Source organism: Mus pahari, chromosome X, assembly GCF_900095145.1.
Source record: "Mus pahari chromosome X, PAHARI_EIJ_v1.1, whole genome shotgun sequence".
In the NCBI taxonomy this organism is placed as follows: domain Eukaryota; kingdom Metazoa; phylum Chordata; class Mammalia; order Rodentia; family Muridae; genus Mus; species Mus pahari.
Genome location: NC_034613.1, coordinates 136,049,116 through 136,071,142, shown reverse-complemented (window position 1 = coordinate 136,071,142; position 22,027 = coordinate 136,049,116). Strand labels below are relative to the sequence as shown.

The following is a 22,027-nucleotide window of genomic DNA, read 5'->3' as shown; positions in this document are numbered from 1 at the left end:
CCTTGAAAAATTTAAAACTATTCCTAAATTAGAGACTGTAAGCCAGATTTCACTTTTGGGTTAACTACCTCTGGAAACTAACCTGGCCTACTCAGTTAATTGGAGACTTTTAATACTTTGCAGAAAAACAGTGAGGCTTTAAGATTATAAACATTTGGGTGGGGCTGGGATTGTAGTTCAGTTTGTGGAGTGCTTGCCTAGCATACAGACGTCCTGGGATGAATCCCCAGCACTACATCAACTGGACATGGTATCAAATGCCTGTAATCTCAGCACTTGGGAGGTGGAGTCAAGAGGATCACAAATTCAAGGACATCCTCAGCTATGTGGAAGCCAGAGGCCAGCTTGGGTTACATGAAACTATCTCAAAAAATATTATAAACATTTGCACCACTAACATCTTGATTTCTTTTAGAAAGTCTTTATTTTCTTTATTTTATTTATTTCTTTGTTTTCTTATGTTATAAGTCTGCTCTTCAAATTTGAGTGATGCTGAACTTTTCTTTCTCTTAGTCATCTGTGTATTTTAAACATTCTTATGAAGACTGGCTGGAAAACAATGGATTGAGCATCTCTCCTTTTCATATAAGATGGCAAACTTCAATTTTTAATCGTGCCTTTTACAGTTGGGGACGGCGGAAAGCAAGGATGCTTTACCAATGGTACTTTTCATCTTCAATTTTGGTCTAAATTAGTAATTAAATTATAATCATCAGAGATAGCTTATTAACAATTTCCATCATTTTTGGATCTATTGAGCATATGTATGTATACGCACACACACATACACACACGTAAATTTATATATGGAATTGTATCATTGTGCTTTTTCACACATTAAAAGTCATGGCACCTGAGCATAGTGGTACATTTCTGTTATCACAGAAGTACCAGGAGTTTTAAAGCCATTCTGAGTTAGATTTAAGTTTGAGGCCAGTCTGAGCTACATGAGAACCTTGTCTCAAACAAAAAGTAAATGAGGGAGACTGGAGAGATGGTTCAGCAATTAAAAGCAGTTGCTGTTCTTCTAGGGGACCCAAGGAAAGCCTAAATTGATTGATTGAATGAATGAATGAATGAATGAATGGAATGAGACACTTATGAAAATTTATACTTTTATATTTTCTGTGGTCTTTGGGACACCTAATATTCTAACAATTTTTTTAAAAAAGATGTGTTTATTTTTATTCTGTCATTTTGTTTTGCTGAATTTGCATGCAATACTCACAGGAGCCAGTGTCAAATCCCCTGAAACTGGAGTGGCAGTTGTGAACCAACATGTGGTACTAGGAACTGAATCTGGGTCCTCTGCAAGAGCAGCCAGTGCTCTTAACCTCTGAGCCATCTCTCCAGCTCCCCATAACAGGTTCTTAGTTGAGAGAATTTGGGGCTAGTGAATAATGTACTCTAAACTACTTTCTGTTAAAAATGAAACTCCAAGTAGAAACAGCAGCACATACCTCTAAGAATCCCAGCACTCTAAAGTCTGAGGCAGGAGAATTGATAATTTGAGGGAAGCCTGTACAGCATAGCAAGTTCTGGGCAATTCCAGGGTACATAATGAGTCTTTGTCTCAAAGTAATTAAATAAAGTAATAGAAGAAAAGAAAAAGGCAAAATAGAAAAGGCACTTCAGATTGATCCTGTGGATAGTTTAACAACTTTTAATTTTCTCTTTAAAGTTTTTCACCTGAAAGTCTAAAATATTATGGAAAATGTCCACTTTCAGTTATAAGACTTCACCTGTTGATTGCCTTGGAAATAGAACACAGTTGATAATGTAACGGCCTTTGAATTATCTTTCTGCTTTCTAAAATATTTTCTAGATTTTAGGTTGGAGTTATGTTATCAATTTTAACATTATAAATGAAGACAAAAAAATTACGATTCAGAAATAAAGAAACAACATTGTAAAATTTTTAAAAGTAAATATGTGAACAGTACACACATAAATGTAAAGAAAGCTCCAAATGTATTTAAGTTAAATATAAACAAATAATCAGAAAGCCAGAAAGGATGAACATTAAGGCAAAAGTGAGATTATTAAAACAATTCTACAACGTAAAATTTCACAACAGAACTTTATAAAAAACAAATAACAGATTAGTCCCAGCCATAAGAGTAATTTTTATTATTGAAACAACAAAATAGGGGCTGGAGAGATGGCTCAGTGATTAAGAGTGCTGACTGCTCTTCCAGAGGTTCTGAGTTCAATTCCCAGCAACCACATGGTGGCTCACAACCATCTATAATGGGATCCGATGCCCTCTTCTGGTGTGTCTGAAGACAAGGACAGTGTACTCACATATATTAAATAAATAAATAAATCTTAAAAAAATACCAGAATAAACAAAACTATTAAATTTGCCTCCTTTGATATTTAAACTAATTTATCGCAAAGCTAAAATGCAATAAATAAGATGCAGACAGTAGAATAGAAAATAAGTAATGTGAAATAAGTGAATGCCCTAATGTTAAGAGCATTTCTAACTATAGTAAACACAAGCAAAACTGGGCTGTAGTAAATGAGCAAATAGAGAGGAACCCCTCCCCCCTCAGCCCTTTTTAAAAAATTGGCAGTGATATTTAGCTTTTTGGGGTGTCAGAGTATGAAGTTTGTTAGAATTACCTATGAGTCAATCAGTTTAGATAGGGAAACAAGGCTGAGCTATTGGTGTTTTTAGCCATTGTTTAAAAGTTACAAAATGTGGCCAATTACTTTGTTAGTCCATGCACTTTGAAGAATTGTATACTTACATGTTTGTTTTTGTTCTTGTTGCCAGGTTCAATTTTGGAATGGTGTTTGGCGTGATTGCCATGTTCAGCTCTTTTTTTCTCCTTGGAAAAACACTGATGCAGACTTTGGCACAAATGATGGCTGACTCTCCCTCTCCTTATTCTTCCTCTTCCTCTTCCTCCTCTTCCTCTTCCTCTTCTTCCTCTTCCTCCTCCTCTCTTCACAATGAACAGGTATTGCAAGTTGTGGTAAGTACATTCTTTTTTTGTCTTAACTGCTTAAACACAGATATTATTTTTTCTGGCTTAAGTAGACATTAAAGTAAAATGCCTCATAATTTTTCAGATTACACACTTAACTAGAAACCGTTAGTAAAAAATTAGCAGAAATTGTCACAGTATTTGATGGCAGTGGAAATAACTGGGGCAGAGAATAAATGGATGACCAATAAGACAGGCAGTCATGACCGCTTCCCCTTAACTCAGGTTGTCTTCTTGAGATGTGTAATGATTACTTCTTTCAAGGAGCAAGCATGCTGACTTGAGATCTCTGTAACATACATCTTAACCCTGTGCAATACTCCCTTGTCTTTTTCATGGTTTTCAGAATTTAATGTTCTTAACTATAAGGCTGGTGCTGGGAGGGCAAGGTATGAGACATTTTCGAATGATCACTGGGATTTCTTTGAAACTAGATCATACTCTATAAGCTGGGCTAGCCTAGTATTATGCAGCCTCGGCTGTCCTCAGACTCATGGAGATTGTCTTGCCTCTGCTTCACACCTGCTGAGATTTCAGATATATGAGTCACTACACCCACGTTGTGATTTCTTTTTAAGATTTACTTTTTGTGACTGTTTTACCTGCATATATGTGCACTATGTACATGTCTGGTATCCACAGAGGTCAAAAGGGGGCATTGAATTCCCTGGAACTGTAGTTACAGACATTGTATGCCACCATGTGGATGCTGGGAACCAAATCTGGGTCCTCTGCAAAAGCAGTACGTGTTCTTAACTACAGATCCACCTCTCCAGCCTCCACCTTGTGATTTAATGTAAAAAAATATATGCTAGGATTTACTCCACTGGTTGTAATCTATTATAGTAATTCTTCCTTTAAAGCTCATGTGTGGGCTTATATCTTATCTTTTGGCAGTCCTGGAGCCTCAAAGTACATCATGCATGTAAGCCAAGTGCTATACTCCTGAGCTACAGCCCCTACATCATCAGCTTGCAGGAGTGCCTGACATTGGCTCAGTTTCACTTCACAATTTTTCAACTTTTATATATTTATTTCTACTTCACATTTTTTAAAAGATTTATTTATTTTATGTATATGAGTACACTGTAGCTGTCTTCAGACACACCAGAAGAGGGCATCAGATCCTATTAGAGATGGTTGAGCCACCATGTGGTTGCTAGGAATTGAACTCAGGTTCTCTGGAAGAGCAATTGGTGCTCTTAACTGCTGAGCCAACTCTCTAGCCCACATTTTTATACTTGTAGTTTCTACTCCATGAGTTATGAGTGTTGTTTTTAATAATGTTCTTATTCATAGGACATTTAAGGGTTAGGAACAGATTATTTTAAAAAGAAGGAAATCTGATCTCTGTGACTTCTGCTAAGTTGGGCAAATGTGGAAAAACTTACAAGTAATAAAGGATGGTCACACCTCTTTCTTAGATTGAGACGATTTGTTAGGTGGAGCTGCTGCATAAGACGGGAATTATTTCTTCAGTAAACATTTCATGAGTGTATCCTTCCTGCTGGCCATGTACAGGGTCTCAGTAACCTGGAAAACAAAACCTAGAGCTCACATTCATGAAATTTTCAGTCTAGAAGATGAGATGCTATGATTGTTATTTGATTGGACATTATACACGGTACTGTGTAACAAAAGAAGTATAAGGTGTACGTGGCACTAGGAAAGGAGGAGAGAGCAGAATGATGAGGGCAGTTCACATAGCCTGGAAATGGAAGATGAGACTGATGATAAGTGAGCATTTCAGGAATAGAAAGAGCACCTTTACATGGAGCACAGTAAGAAGTATCCTAATAATCATAAATTTCTAGGTAACACGGGCAGTGTTTCCCATGTGAGGTTTCTGTATTGTATTTTATTTTGTTCTCTCAGCAATGGTCAAAGTGCAGGATACACTAATAAAGTTTACTTTGTTCTTCCTGGCTTACAGATGAGAAAGCCAGTGCCCAAAGATGTTACATCATTTTCCCAGGACCAGTTAGTAAATAGTGTATCCATCATTAATGATGATATTATCTATGTACATTATGTTTTACTCCTTTAAAATGGCAAAGAAAAGCCAGGCCTAGTGGTACAAGCTTATAATCCCAACTACTTGGGAGGTTGAGATAGGAGTAAGTTGAAGGCTTGCCATGACTACAAAGCAAGTTCAAGGGCAACTTTTGCAACTTAGTGAGAACCTGTCCCAAAGTAAAAGGTGTTGGGAGGCATAACTAAATGGTAGAGCACTTGGCTAGCATACATTAGGCCCTAAGTTCAATCTGAGGATGGGGGATGGAGAGAGAGAAAAGGGGAAAGGAAGAAGGGAGTTGCATAGAAGGTTCATTCAAGGAAGTATACATAATTTTGGCCTGCCCTATGAGGAATATGGTGAAAGTTTAGAAGGTAGATGTAGGTTTTTGGGTCCCTGTTTGCTCTGCCTCTTGGCGAGGTGGGCTGCTGCTGGACCGGTGTTGGGCCATAGGGAAGCCCCTGGACACTGCTCCTGCAATGAGAAAGCAGTCTGTGGCACAGCACAGCTGTGAAGAGGCCAGGGCCATGGGGTTCCCTGGCTCTCAGATACCCAGGTACCGCAGGAAGTCTCAGAGGAGCTGAGAAAGGAATCTGGCCCCCTGGGCTGGATCTGGCCTAGGGGGAGAGGGAGCTCCCACTGGGAAGGGGGCTCGGAAGGCCTCTGATCCCAATGAAAAGAGTCAGTTCATGGTTTTAAGCCATTTATTGTCATGGCAGAAAGTAGATGAGTAAAACCATATCCCAGGGCAGGCTTGAGATTAAATACATTTCCAGGGAGGAGTGTCTGAGAAGAAAACTTATTGGCTAAGCTCTCTAGGTACCTCATTAGAATGTTAATCTCCCATAGGAGGAACAACAATAAGGACCAACTAGTACCCCCAGAGCTCCCAGGGACTAAACCACCAACCAAAGAGTACACATGGAGGGACCCATGGCTCCAGCTGCATATGTAGCAGAGGATGGCCTTGTGGGACATCAATGAGAGGAGTGGCCTTTGGTCTTGTGAAGGGGAATGCCAGGATAGGGAAGTGGGAGTGGGTAGCTTAATGAGCAGGGAGAAGGGGGATGGAATAGGGGGATTTTTTTGGGGGGGGGTGAGGATAGGGAATAAAATTTGCAATGTAAATAAAGAAAACATCTAATTAAAAAAAAAGAATGTTAATCTCTGTCTTAAGCCTAAGGACCACAGGTCTTGCCCTTTCCTACCTGTGGGGGGGCTTAGGGCGTTGCCCTTACATGGCTGATGGCCACAAATTTATGGGGGGCTGTGGCTAGTAACAGAGGCCTGGTGCCCAGGAGCAAGCAAAGCTTCTACCATTCCCTTCAGGGTCTCTGTGACTTCTAGCCTTAGGTCCGCGGAGGACCAGGCCCACTCATGGTCCACGGCTCCACAGGTAGGCGTATTATAAGAGAACAATATGACAAGTAGGAGATGGGAGATATTGGTAGTATCTAGGCCGTGAAAGACCTCTCTAGAAAGTTTCTGTTTTACCTATGGATTAATTCTATGCAAAATGAGCCAAAGTTAGGTCAAAGATGGGGAGATCATTTAAGAGTACAGATGCAATGATTCATGTTAGAAATAATAAGGATCTAAACTAAATTTGTGGCAGAGAATGGAGGCTCCTGAGGGGCTACCCCATAGAAGACTGTCTACGCCAATGCACATAGTGGCAGCACTAAGAGGAGTCCATGGGTTAACAAAAGAGCAGATGGACTGGGGAGGGAAAAATGGTAGTGGGATAAGGGAAGTGTTGGAAGATCGAGAAAGGGCAGATTTGATCTAAACACAGTATCTCAGCATTCTGTGTAAATACCACCCCATCGTTACCTGGCAAGAGCCAGGTATGCTCCAACCCGCAGTTACCTGGCAACAGAACATAACTGCCCCTCTCTCTTTATCTTTCTATAAACACATCATATGGTGTCATGCCTCAGATTGTATTATCTGTACGGATGAAATCCTCAGTTTCCAAAATGGGGGAGGAGAGAATGAGGCGGATGGTTTCCCATAATGATTCTCAGACAGCGATTAATTTAATGAGAAGCTGCAGGGTGCATGGACAGTTAAATGATGACTCTTGGTTCTACAAGTAGTTAGTTTTCAAGAAAGAAGATAAGAGCCCATTTCAAGACATTCTGATCATTAGCCTGTCTGCCTGCTGCAGTTCTAACTGAAAATTGTCACGTAGACAAATTATTCTTCTCTTTACTTCTCAGTTTACTCACTATTCATAAAAATACTAAGTGATCTGTGCCGTGGAACTGTTAAAAGGTCAGAAGTCTGCCATTAATATTTGAGTATAATTTTAAGAATGCCTTGGCTCTTGTCTTTGATATAAATCCTCAGAGCTTAAGGAACATACTTCTGGTTTACTCTTAATTTCCTGCAGCCTTATTCCGTATTGATTCTTACAGCCTTGGCACTGTGTGTGGTTGGAAGAGTGTCCTGCATTTGGTGCTCTGGTACATCTAATACTTTGCAATCATGTCAGAGACAGATTGTCATCTTGGACTGTTGCCAGCCAATAAGACCTGCCATCTGTGGCTATAGTCAGTCACAAACTCAGACTTTTACCTTTTTTTCTTCTTTATTGTGTATCCAGAAGACAATGTAGAGAAAGAACAGAGAGCTGGTTGCATAAAATTAAGTGAGTTATTTGAAATAAAAGCGAGCTGTGCTTTGCTGCAGGCCGATTTGTGCACTAGATAGCATTATGAGAGCCAGTCTTTTTTCTTTTCTTTTAAATTCACTTTACATCCTGATCACTGTCCTTGATCCCAGCCAGTCCCTACCCCTCTCCCAACCCCCATTTTCCTCTGAGAGAGTGGAGACCCTCCTGGGTATTTCCCCACCCTGGCACATCAAGGTGAGAGCTAAGCTTAAGGGAATCCATTTAAAGAGGCATCAGAAAAAGAAAAAAAAACTGAACAGATATTTTACCCAGTGTGGGAAAGAAGAAATGGGACACTGATATTTGTGGAAGAAAAAAAGTTGCTCAGTAAGGTCTGAATAAAGAGAATCCAGGGGCTGGAGAGATGGCTCAGCGGTTAAGAGCACTGACTGCTCTTCCGAAGGTCCTGAGTTCAAATCCCAGAAACCACATGGTGGTTCACAACCATCTGTAATGGGATCTGATGTCCTCTTCTGGTGTGTCTGAAGACAGCGACAGTGTACCTACATACATGAAATAAATAAATCTTTAAAAATAAATAGATAAATCTTTAAAGAGAGAGAATCCAGATAACAAGATATCACACAGACATTTAAAATGTTCATTATGAAAATGAGTTTCATAATCAGAGAATGGACACTCCAAATCAATGGAGTGTAGAAGAGAACTGAGCCACATTCTGTGAATCTTTCTTTGATTTCAAGGCTTAAAAAGTGAAAGTCACCTCCTGTGGAGTCAGTCCATAGTCTGATTGAGACAGTGGGAAGCTTTAGTTTGCAAAAGTTCTTGAATGAAAACGGAAATGTAGGTTGTTAATTTACATGAGCATGGAATGAGGACAGAAAGCTAATGTCAGAACTATAGAATGCTTATATGTAACAGTAAACAGTATATCTTTGTTCTTATTTTGATTTTTGAATATGTTATTTTTAGAGTAGGTTTAAGTTTATAGCAGTATTGAGAGGAAAGACAGAGATTTCCTATGTACTTTCCACAAAACACAGCTACTCCAACTAAACTGGTCCACTTATTACTGTTGGTAAATCTAAGCTAATGGACCACCATCACCCAGGGTCCAGGGTTTGCACTTATATTCAATCTTGATGTTTTAGGAAATGTTGAATATTCATAGATTTGATACCCCTAAGATTTTTTAATATTAAAAACTAAAAACAAAGTAAGATAATATGGCAAATAAATTGGAGGATACATTTCTCACATGTATTACAAAGGACCAATACTAGTGTTTGAATTATAGTTAACAGATTAGTAAGAAAGAGAGAAATGCAGCTGAACATGATAGTACATGTCTATAATTCCAGAACTCAGGAGGTAGAGGCAGGAAGATCACTGTAAATTTAACATCAAGCTAGTCTCCCAACCAAGTTACTTGTCAACCTGTTTCAAATAAAATAGCAAGTATGTCAATACATTAGGAAAAAGCCATGAGTAGACTACTACTCAGAGTGCAGATCTGAATAGAATGAGCTTGCCTTAACTTTACCTGTTTTTAAGAGAGTAGCTCGATAAGATTTGTGTATTTGTGCTTGCTAGTGTTATGTCAACTTGACACAAGCTAGTTATCTAAAAGGGGGGAACCTCACTTAAGAAAATGCCTCCATGAGATCCAGCTATAAGTCACTGTCTCAACTAGTAATCATTGCCGAAGGGCCCATCCCATCCTCGGTTCTATGGGAAAGCAGGCTAAGCAAGCCAGAGGATCGAGCCAGTAAGCAGCACCCTTCCATGTCCTTTGTATTAGCTCCTGCCCCCAGGTTCCTACCCTGCTTGAGTTCCTGTCTTGACTTCTTTCAGTGATGAGCAGTGATCTGGAAGTGTAAGCCAAAAAACCCTTTCCCTCCTCAATTTGCTTTTTGGTCATGGCACTTTGTTGTAGCAATAGAAACCCTAACCAAGACAAAGGTACCAGGATTGTGGGGTATTGCTGGGACAGACCTGACCATGTTTTTGGGAGGATTGTGCAAGGACTTTGGAACTTTGGGTTTAAAAAGCCACTGAGTGTTGAGAGCTCAGTTGGAAGCTAAGAGTGTTGAAAGAACAGTCCAGAGGATGGCTTGTGACACTGCAGAGGGGCATTTAAAGACATCAGGCTATTTTGCTATTTTGATTTAAAAATTTTATGATTCTGGTTAGCTGGGGCTGAAGAATCAGCTGTCACCAGTCTAGAAACAAACTGGCTTTAGGGATTCTTTTTTTTTTAAAAAAAAGATTTATTTATTATTATATGTAAGTACACTGTAGCTGTCTTCAGACACCCCAGAAGAGGGCATCAGATCTCATTACAGATGGTTGTGCGCCATCATGTGGTTGCTGGGATTTGAACTCAGGACCTTCGGAAGAGCAGTCAGTGCTTTTAACTGCTGAGCCATCTCTCCAGCCCACAGGTGTCTTTTTAAAACTTGTTTTCATTTGGAGCGTCTCACTTTGGGCTAACAATACTCGATAGGTAGGCCAGGCTAGTCGTCTCAGACATGAGCGTCTGCCTCTTAGGTCTGGGGATTAAATTGTGCACCACCGTTCCTAGCCTGTGCAGTATCTTTATCATGAGAGCAGAAACTTGCTGGATGAGGAGATGGCTCATCATCCTCATTGCTGTTAAAGTGAGAAGAGCTGAGTTTAAATTCCCAGTACCCACAAGTCTTTTCGTGCTTGCAAACCCAGTATCATGTGATATCATGTGACAGGCTGATCTCTGGAGCTCTCTAGACATTCTAGACTAGCTGAAATGATGGGGCCTCAGGTTCAGTGAGGGACCCTGTCTCAAAACCTAAGATAGAGAGGGGCCAGGATGATGGCTCATTGGGTAAGGGTGCTTCTAACTGAGCCTGACAACCTTAGTGCTATCCACAGGACCCACATATTGGAAGGAGAGAACCAATTCCTTCATGTCCTCTAGCTTCCATAGGTACTCTAGCTAGCCTCCACATTCCACATACGTTCATACAACAAGTAAGGAAGGTGGAGAGCAATAGAAGAAGACATCTACCATCCTCCTTTGGCCTCTGTCTGCTTGTGTATGCAGGGGCGTATGTATTTAGAAAAGTTCACACTTGGGAATTTAATAATCAAAAAAGCAAAACCTTATAAAATAGTTAAATGATCAACAGCAACTCATTCCACAAAATATAATGTACCTATTAAAAAACTTTATTAAAGTGCTGGTTAAAAAACAAAACAAAACAAAAACCAGGCCTGATGGTGCACATTCCCAATCGTAATGCAAGGAGGTAGAGACAGGAGAATTCTTAGGGCTTTCTGTCCAGGCAGCCTAGCCTACTCATTGAACTCCAGGTCCCAGAGAGAGAGATCTCATTTCTGAAAATAAAGTGGTTGGAGACGTTATTGAGAGGTTAAGAGCATTTGTTGCCTTAAAGAGAACACGGTTCTGTGGCTGTTCCTTGGAGGTTCGACCAGCAACTGACCAATACAGATGTGGATTCTTGGAGTCAACCATCAGACTGAGCTCAGGGACCCCTGTGGGGGTGGGGGTAGTGGAAGGACTGGAGGAGTGGAAGTGGATTGCAACCCCATAGGAAGAACAATATCGGCTGGCAGGACTACCCAGGCTCCCAGGGACTAGACCAACCAAGGAGTGTACAGGGAGGAGTATACATGGTTCTAAATGCATATGTAGCAGAGGATGGCCTTGTCTGACATCAAGGTGTGATGCCTCAGCATAGGGGGATGCTGGAACAGTAGGGCAGGAGAGAGTGGGTGGGTAGGGGAGCACCCTCATAGAGGCAAAGGGGATGAGGGAGAAGGTGGATTTGGGATGAGGGGGCTGTGGAGAGGTAATTGGGAAGTGGGATATTATTTGAGATATAAACGAATGGAATAATTAATAGAAAAATAATAATAAAAGAAAAAGAGGACCCAGGTTCAGTTCTCAGAATCGAGTCAGTGGCTCATGACCATCTACAATTCCAGTTCTAGGGTATCTAAGGCACACTTCTGATTTTGTGGGGACCTGGCACATATGTGGTACACATACATATATGCAAACAAAACACTCATACACATAAAATCTAAACATTATTTTATCTATTTGTGTTAACTGTATGAATGTTAGGCATATATGTATACCTCATACATGTCTGTTACATTTCCTGGAACTAGGATTATGGATTGTTGGCAGCCAAAATATCGGTGCTGGGTCAAGAACAATTACTCTTAACTGCTGAGCAGTTCCCTTTTTTTTTTTTTTTAAAAAAATCATGTTGAATTAGGTATGGTATAGTGCAAACATGTAATCCCAGCCCTCTGCTATAGAACTTTGTCTCCAAAAAAAAAGACTAGAAAAAATAAACATAAAACTAGAAAATACTCATAAAGAGATATTAGGCTAAAATGTAAGTTTCAAAGTCATGTTTGTAAGTTTGAAAGTAGGGTGTATAGGAAAGACTAGAAGGCTATGGCAATGCATTGGAAATAGTTCTGTTTTCTGTTTGCAGAGTGATCAGGGTTAGAGGCTTCTATTTAAGTTTTCCTATTTTGTTTTTAAAGATTTATTTATTTGTATTTTATGTGTATGAATGTTTTAGTATGTATGTCCACGTGTGTGGATTTCATGCTCATGGAGACTAGAATAGTATGTCACATCCTGGACCTGGAGTTACAGTGTGAGCTACAGTGTGGGTGCTGGAATTTAATCCAACTCCCCTACAAGAGCAGTATATTGCTCTTAACCACTGAGCCATCTCCCCAAACCCCAATTTTCCCATTTTAGGCATTTTTAGTTAGCATTAAAATGATAATTCATAAATGAAGGAAAGGATTTTCTCCAGAGAGATTTCTTTTGGGTGCCAAGTCTTATACTGAGAGAAATGGGTGTTCCATGTGATGGTTTGTATATGCTTAGGCCAGGGAGTGGCACTATTATGAGGTGTGGCCTTGTTGTAGTAGGTGTGTCACTCTGGGGGCGGTCTTTAAGACCCTAGTCCTAGCAGTCTGGAAGCCAGTCTTCTCCTAGAGGCCTGCAGATAAAGACAGAGAGCTCTCAGCTCCTCCTGCACCATGCCTGCCTGGATGCTACCATGCTCCTGCCTTAATGATATCTGACTGAATCTCTGAACTAGTAAGCCAGCCCCAAATAAATATTGTCCTTATAAGAGTTGCCTTGGGGGCTGGAGAGATGGCTCAGCGGTTAAGAGCACTGACTGTTCTTCTGAAGGTCCTGAGTTCAAATCTCAGCAACCACATGGTGGCTCACAACCATCCATAATGAGACCTGATGCCCTCTTCTGGTATGTCTGAAGACAGCTACATTGTACTTATATATAATTAAAAAAAAAAAAAAAAGAGTTGGCTTGCTCATGGTGTCTGTTTACAGCAGACACATATGTTTAGGTTCTCATTTTGAGAAATGATTTACCTTATTATAGGGCTCTCTTGGCTATCAAAAAATTTTCCTGGTCAGCCTGGATAGTAGAATTCTTTCCATATGTATGCACCGATATCTATATGCACAACATTTTTAGAATAAACGATTATAAAACAACTGCTTCTTCATGTGTCCATAAGTCTATATTGCATTAATGTGTGCATCTTTGGTTCTATTTTTCTTTTTTTTAATTTATTATTATTTTCTTTATTTACATTTCAAATGCTATCCCGAAAGTTCCCATAACCCCCACCCCCCCGGTTCTATTTATCTAAGAGGTAAATTGATAGGGTAAGAGGAATGAGGGGATGGTGTGCCCACACTGATCAGGCATTTTGTTGTAACAGCCTCCATTATGTTTTCTTACCTCTTCTAAGTTGTGAGTATTAAAGAGAGCCTCACTGATTTGCTTTATGACTCAGCATAAACTTTTGAAATCTTGGAGTAAACAGTTTAGTGATAGGACTACAAACTTTTGTACAAGACAGGATCTCTCTATGTTCCTGGCTGTCCTAGAACTCACTTTATAGACCAGGCTGGCCTCAGATTTGGAGATCTGCCTACTTCTGCCACCTGAGTGCTGAAATTAAAGGTGTGCACCACTACTGCTAGCTAGGACTCATGATTTTAAGGAGCGTTCCCAAATTGAGCCTCCAACCCTTAAATTGAGGATAGATCAACCACTGCCACCATCAGTGTCACCCTGCTTTCTCTCACACTCGGGTACCTTCATTCTTTTCCATGGCCAAGCTCTTGGGAATCTAGAGATGCAAGTTTTTAATATAGTTTTTCCTGTTCCCTTTAAATTGGTCATATGTCTGATTTATAGAAAATACACAGGTTAAAACAAAACAAAGCATTGCTTTTTCTTTAATTATGATAGAAGTAAAATTTAATCATTAATGGTCATAATACTTTTAGATCATGAAATATTAAGTTTAGAGGTTTCAGCTTTGCCTCTTGGTATGCAAATGGGACTCTGCTGTATCCACACTGATAATCATTGCTATATTATGTCCATAAACAGGTTCCTGGTATAAATTTACCTGTCAATCAACTGACTTACTTCTTCGCTGCAGTCCTCATTAGTGGTGTTGTACATGAAATTGGACATGGTATAGCAGCTATTAGGTAATTAGACTTAACTTTTTCTTTTCTACTACATACAAAGGAGCTTTTCATTTAAGGGGATTTCTTCCTGAAATCCTGTATATTTGATGACTTTTTTTCTTTTGTAGATATTATTCAATGTATACCCACCACTTATTACTTTGGGGAAGCTTCTCTATTAAAAAATTAATATACAGCTGATATCACCTTCTAGTAATGTAATCATTTGTATTCTACATCTTTCTGTCCTTTGCTTTATGCAGCATGATTATAACCTCAGTGCTTTAAGGTTTTTCTCTAGTCTTTTATTTTAAAAGTTTTATTATGTATGTGTGTATGTTTGTGCATGCATGCATGTGCACACACATGATGTGGCATACTTGTGGAAGTCAGAGAATAACTTGTGGGAGTCCTTTATTCTTCTTCCACCATGTGGGTCCCAGAGACCAAAGTCAGGTCATAGGATTGACAGAAAGTTTCTTTACCCACTGCCCCATCCTCTAGCATTCCCTGAATTCAACCCTTTGCCACTCTCTCAAAATGTTTTGGAGGGGGGAGTGGGTAGTAGGAAAGAAAGATTTCTCTAACCCTGGCTAACCTCAGACTCGGGGTCTTCCTGCCTCGGTCTTCCAAGTATTAGAATGGTAAAGCTTCCATCTGAAACAGTTTCCTGCTTCTGTTCATGTCCTATGTTGGGTAGAACAAAAAAACCTGGAAGTGCTGGCTTCAGTGATATCTAAGATGGGAAGAAGGTGAGTGTGTTCCCTGCTTCCCTGCTACCCCATAACAAGTCTACCATAATCAAAAACATACAGGCAGGAATGTTTCATCTTTTGTGTGCATGGACCAGGGAGAAGGCAAATCACTGTTCTGGAGGAGAAGATTAATCATCATTGTTTTCCGGTTGTTTATGAACAAATTTAGCTACAGCAAATAGACATTCATCATAATACAGCATATTTGATGTGCACACAACTGGTTTAAAGAGGCAGTTAACTTTTAAAAAGGCTTTTAAAAACTTTTTACAGTATGTTTGTGAAACAATTGGATAACATTTTAATACTTTCTATTTATTCTTTGAAAATCCTACATATGTATGTAATATATTTTGATCATATCTATCCCCCATTCCTTTCATCCAGCTCCTCTCAGATTCCCATCTCCCTCCCAAGTTCTCCGCATACCATTTAGTAATGCTACCTGTTATCTGCATGCTTGTAGTGCCATCCACTGGAGCATTGACAATCTCCTAGAAACCGTCAACTGCCAGTAACTTCTCAGCTAGGGGAAATAGCTGTTGTGAGTTCATGACTGTACTGACCAAGTTACATCTGGAAGACAGTGTTTTGCAGCAGTCCTCCCCAAAGTGGCTTTTAAAAATTTTCTGCCTCCTCCTCCACAATGTTTCTCTGAGCTTCAAGGAAATGGGTGTGTGATATAGATGGCCCATATATGGCTGAACTTATTCTCTGCACTTTGACCAGTTGTGAATCTCTGTATTAAGTGCCATCCACTGCAAAAAAAAAAAAAAAGAGTAGCAAGAATCTCTGATAATAGATGAAAGCATCACTAATCTATGGATATAAAGAGAGTTAACTTTTTATCTCTTTACCTTAATTTGAGCTTGCTTACAGTTTCAGAGGTTTAGTCCATTATCATCATAGTATGGAACATGACACTGGAGCGGTAGCTGAGAGCTTTATATCCTGATTAGCAGGTAGGCAGGCAGAGAGAAAGACTGGGTCTGTCATGGGTTTTTGAAACCTTTAAGCCTACCCCCAGTGACACACTTCGTCCAGCTAATCAACACCTACTTCAACACCCCCTAGGCCTCCTAATCCTTTTAAATATTTCCACTCCCCGGTGACTAAGCAATAAAATGTATGAGCTTATGGTGTCTATTTTTATTAAGCCACCACACTTCCCATCCTACAGGGTTTTGTCCAGGTTTAGCGAGCATGACTTGCCTTCTGTAGAGCAGACCTAAATCCAATCAGAAATGTAGTTATCCACATAACAATCTTAGCAGACTGGTTGCTGTTATAGCTCATAAGATTTACAGCTGGCCGGGCACTTGGGAGGAAGAGGCAGATGGATTTCTGAGTTCGAGGCCAGCCTGGTCTACAGAGTGAGTTCCAGGACAGCCAGGGCTACACAGAGAAACCCTGTCTCGAAAAAAAAAAAAGAGAGAGAGAGATTTACAGCTGGGGAAAACCACTGATCACTTTTCTGCACTAGCAGACTACACAGCACCATCTGCCACTATGAACAATGAAATATCCTTACCAACAAAGAGGGAATTATATAGTTGTCTTACATATTTCTATTAAGGTAATGCTTTCCTTATAATACCTGATTGATCCTAGGAAGTGGTACAAAACTATTCCTTTTAAGGACTATCTTTACCATTAACTCTTTTTAAATGTACTTATCTTAGTATTTGCTGAACAGAAATATACTTACATAAAGTTTGAGGCTTATTTATAATAACTAAGGCAAATGAATGTGTTTGAATCATATACTTGAGTTATGTATTCCCCTTTGTCCTCTGAAAATAGATAATAGTACACTGTAACTTTCTATCATTGAATTTTCATAGAATTATTAGCTAATTCTCCCTATATATCAAATATTATTTATATATTCAACAGTAGACAAATCCTAAAGTTTTGGCATTTTAAGTGTATCCCAGAGTTTTCTAGAACCTAGGCCAAATCTGTATTACACTATTTTAAGGTTATGATTATTAGTTTTTATTCTGTATATTTTATCTCTCCAGGAAGATTACTTTTAAAGATTAGAATTATAGTGAATTTTAAGATTGCATCATTATTAACTTCACAAGTATAATAATATTAGTAAATTCCTTTTTCTTAATATGATTTTTACATGTTTTCTTAGGGAGCAAGTTCGATTTAATGGCTTTGGAATTTTTCTCTTCATTATTTATCCTGGGGCATTTGTTGATCTTTTCACCACCCATTTGCAACTTATATCACCAGTCCAGCAGCTAAGGATATTTTGTGCAGGTAATAAACAGACTTCATTATTTTTAAATGTTTATCTGTTTTTGAGTTTTGATTTTCTGTGGTTTTATTGAAAGTAGTCTCATGAAAAATAACATTTGGTTAATAAGTTCAGCTTATTAGAGCAATTTTTAAAAAACAATATAAATTACTAAAAATTTAAATTAAAAGCAGGAGGGAACACTATATTCACTGAAGCAAAGTCATGATTAAAACCTGAAACCACAACTATGAAGAATGTCAACTTAGCTGAAATATACAAAGAAATGTGTAAAAGTCAAGAGAGAACATGACAAGCCAGTCACATGATAAATCATAATTCAAGAATGAAGAAAGGATGGTGTGCAAGGATTGATGCTGAACTTTAGCACTCTCAGAGTTCAGACAGAAAGACTCACCCGAAGATATACAATTATGGAGGGGAGAAATTATGGGAAAAACAGATCCACTTCAGCTAAAGGAACACAAGACAAGTCTACCACAATCCTTAAATGGAATATAAGCAAGTATGAAAATAGAATTTTTGAACAGGAGACTGTGGTATAAGATAACTAACATGGAATAAAAAAGGAATTGAGGTACGGCCAGCAACATGGTTCAGGGAGTAAAGACATTTGCTGCCAAGCCTAATGACCTCAGTTCAATTTCTAGTTCCTACATGGCAGGAGGGAGGGAGCCAATATCTACAAGTTGTCCTCTGAGTTCTGTGTTTATGCCCTAATGTATGCATGCACAAAATAAATAGAATGTAGTAAAATTTCCTTTAGGAGCTAGAGACAGCTCAGCATGGAAGAGCTCTTGATACCCTTGAAAAGGACCTAAATTTGGTTCTCAGAACCCACATGGTGGTTCACAGTTCAGGGGACTTAATATATTGACCTCCACAGGCTATATAGGCAAAACATTTACATATATAAATGACTCAATTTTTTTCTTTAAAAAAAATGGAAATGGTAAAGTAAAAAGCCATAAATCTGCATGCAAGATACTCTTACCTTTTTTTTGCTTTTTTTTTTTTTTTTTTTTGGTTTTTTGAGACAGGGTTTCTCTGTATAGCCCTGGCTGTCCTGGAACTCACTNTGTAGACCAGGCTGCCCTCGAACTCAGAAATCCACCTGCCTCTGCCTCCCGAGTGCTGGGATTAAAGGCATGCGCCAACATACCCGGCTTCTCTTATTTGCTTATGGAGTGAATAAGATGCTATGCTTGAGATTAAGTCAGAAATTGTGGTTTGGGTGTCATAGTATACAGTAAATGATCTGAAAAATACATTTAAGCCTTTCAAGTGATCATATTGAATGAAAGTATGAAGTAAACAAAAGAAAAAAAGACCTTGTATCAATTGATAATATAAGCCAACTTAACAAAACCAAAATATAATTTTCTTAAATTGTTATAAATTACCCCAAGCACAAATGAGAACAACTCTACTGTTAAAATGTCAGGTTGTGATACAGTTCACTATAGGTTGCTTGTGTAGCATCTATGAGACCCTGGGTTTAATTCCTAGCACTTAAAAAAAAAACCTCTTACTTTAGATTTTAAAAGTATCCCAAGTTTGTGATGTTTAGAAAAATCTATCTAAAAATTACTATAATATTGGAAAATAAAAATGCAGAATATTCTATGCAAATAATGCTCAGCTAATAATAATTAGGAATATAATCTACCATGAAAACTAATAATGTGATTCTTATTCTATGAAATACCAAACTACCAAATGAAATAGAAAAAGTACAAAGAGAATTATAAATATAATGTATTCATCTCATAACATGGTATTAAAATAAGTAAGACCGTGCAATCTTAGTTTTATAAAAATAGGTAAGTCATATTGTGTGTTATGAACACAGGAGATATAATTTCTTTTTAAATGCCCATGAAATTGACAAAGAAATTCATATACTCACAGATCTCAAATCTAAATAATAGTAAGAAAATTTAGAAATTTGTCATAGTCACAAATTGGATCCATTTAATTAAAAATCAATAACTAAGTCTTAATAATCATAACCTGATTATATGATAGTTATGATTCATTATTCATGAATAATTATTATATATTAGTAAGATAGTGTCATGCATTCATGAATAATAATGACATTATCTTACTAATATATAATAAATATATTTAGTAAATATAAAGCTTTACTAAAAGAAAAGTTCAATGCCATATACAGTTGTATAGTCAGAAATGGAAATAAGTCAGTAAAGCAATAAACTTAAGAAATGTGAAAACAAGTATAAAATAGATAGGAACAATAGGGTAGGGGCTGGAGAGATGGTTCAAAGGTTAAATGGAAAAAGCACTTGCTGCTCTCACAAAGGACCTGCACTCATATGGTGGTTTATAACCATCCTTAACTCGAGGCCCAGGGAATCTGATGAACTCTTTTGACTCCCAAACTACCACACATGCGTGTGTGTGTGTGTGTGTGTGTGTGTGTGTGTGTGTGTGTGTGTGTAAAATAAATCACACACTCAAAATAAATCTTTTAAAAAAGAAATAATGAAGTAATTAATAAATATAGAATCAAAAATGAGAAATTATAGAAGAACCAGAGTAATAAATCTAAGAGTTATTTGGAAGAAAACATTAAGCAACTGGAAAAAACAGTTATTGATAGGACTTATTATTTAGATTGATGAATATCTGATAAACAGGAAATTGTAGCTATTGAAAGACTCTGTATTCACATTGGTGAATATCTGATATACAGAAAATTTTATCTGTTGTTAGTGTTTTTTTTTCATCTATGAAAGATGTTGGGCTGGAGAAATGGCTCTTCCAGAGGTCCCTCCCGAGTTCAAATCCCAGCAACCACATGGTGGCTTACAACCATCTCTAATGGGATCCTACGCCCTCTTCTGGTGTGTCTGAAGAGTGACAGTGTACTCACATACATTAAAATAAATAAATCTTTTAAAAAAAGAAAAAAAGAAAAATGTTTTTAGAAAATTGAATATAAGAATGGGAAAATAGCTGAAAACTGACTAATCCGGCTATTAAATGCAAAGAGGAGAAATTATAAAAGTTGATAAAGAATTCCCCTAACACTTTTATAGGCAGAATAATTCGAAATCCTGAATAAATTGTTTTCTTTAAAAAAGATTATAAAGTGTGATAATGTATACTGTAATAGTCAAAAATGTACCCATCATATAAAGCATAGTTTAAACATTAAAAAATTGCTGAATATCATTGTAGTAGCCCTTTTTCTTTGATATTATAGTACAATGTAGTTATCATGAACCATGTTTATTTATTTTTAAAGATTATTTATTTTATGTATATGAGTACACTGTTGCAATCTTTAGACACACCAGAAGAGGGCATCGGATCCCATTACTTCACCACTGAGCCATCTCTCCAGTCCCGAACCATGTTTATTTATACAATAACTATTGTCAGGTAATGTTTATATTGAGGCAAATATTTTGATATACACAACAGTTAGGTAACATTAACTTTTCAAAGTACTATCATAATTTAAAATTTTACTTTTATACTAATGCATTTTTACTGCATGCATAGTACTCAGAAAGTATTCTCAGTTGTTTGTCTACAATTTTTATTCCATATACTTATGTATTTTATCAGAAGTAGAGTCAAAAAGGGAAAGAAAATTTTAGCATAAACTTTTCAGGTCATATACAAAAAGCTGCTAAGCTTTTTTTTTTCATTATTTGTTTGCCATACATGGATTTTGGTGGAGGGTTTGGGTTTTTGTTGTTTTCTTCTTTGGCATATTATCTCACTATGTAATTCAGGCTCATCTTGAACATCAGTTCTTTCTGCCTTCACCTTCAGAATTGAGAACATAGACATTTGCCCTCTAATACCCAGCAGAAATTAAACCTTATTTTATTAAGAAAATACAGCACAGAAAAAATAAAAAGCAGGGCGTGGTGGTGCATGCCTTTATTCCCAGCACTCTGGAGGCAGAGGCAGGCAGATTTCTGAGTTCCAGGACAGCCTGGTCTACAAAGTGAGTTCCAGGACAGCCTGGGCTACACAGAGAAACCCTGTCTCGAAAAACCAAAAAAACAAACAAACAAACAAACAAACAAAAAACAAAAAGAAGAAAAGAAAATACAGCACAGATGAGTAATACATTTATATTTATATATATAATATAGCATATATAATTACATATGCTATATATTATGTATAATATATAAAATATATGTGAGCTATATTTTATATTATGTAATTATGTTATATGAACACGTATTTATACAATAAATATATATAATATAATATAACATATATCATGTTATATATTATATATTGCAATAAAGCAGAAAATATGGTAAATTTCAAGAATGAAAGGTTGATTTAATATTGGAAAGATTTGAAAATGAAAGTTTACTATGGGGAAATTTTCCTTATTTAACATGTTAAGACTAAAATTTGCATATATTAATATTTTAAAAACCATACTTAATAACAGGAGTAGTTGAATGCTTCATGTATGTATTTATTAAATGTATTAAAGGACAAAACAATCAACTATTACTGATATTAACTGTTGGTATATAAAGTATGTCTTGTGGTTAAATTACGGGAAAATAAACCATTCTAATGGGACTGAGAGCCCGTAGCTAAAGATAGGATATGTGTATAATAATCAGGCACCAAGTATAAAATTTTTAAGGAATAGACTTTCGTTTTTCCTAAGCCTGACTGAGGGTAGGTAAGGAATGGTGGCGCACACCTTTAATCCCAGCACTCGGGAGGCAGAGGCAGGCGGATTTCTGAGTTCGAGGCCAGCCTGGTCTACAGAGTGAGTTCCAGGACAG

The 22,027-nt window shown here is 37.7% G+C and overlaps 1 protein-coding gene across 3 annotated transcripts in view; it reads left to right on the top strand.

Annotated features, from left to right (window-relative positions):
* Positions 1–22,027, top strand: part of Mbtps2 (membrane bound transcription factor peptidase, site 2) — a 49,932-nt gene that overhangs the window by 4,283 nt on the left and 23,622 nt on the right. For 2 of the 3 annotated variants that reach the window (XM_021188162.2, XM_021188163.2), the window contains exons 2-5: positions 514–662; positions 2,783–2,984; positions 14,116–14,219; positions 17,100–17,227. In XM_021188162.2, the coding sequence (XP_021043821.1) occupies positions 514–662; positions 2,783–2,984; positions 14,116–14,219; positions 17,100–17,227 (583 nt within the window). The remainder of the gene's footprint in view (positions 1–513; positions 663–2,782; positions 2,985–14,115; positions 14,220–17,099; positions 17,228–22,027) is intronic. The other variant, XM_029534284.1, reaches the window with a different exon arrangement.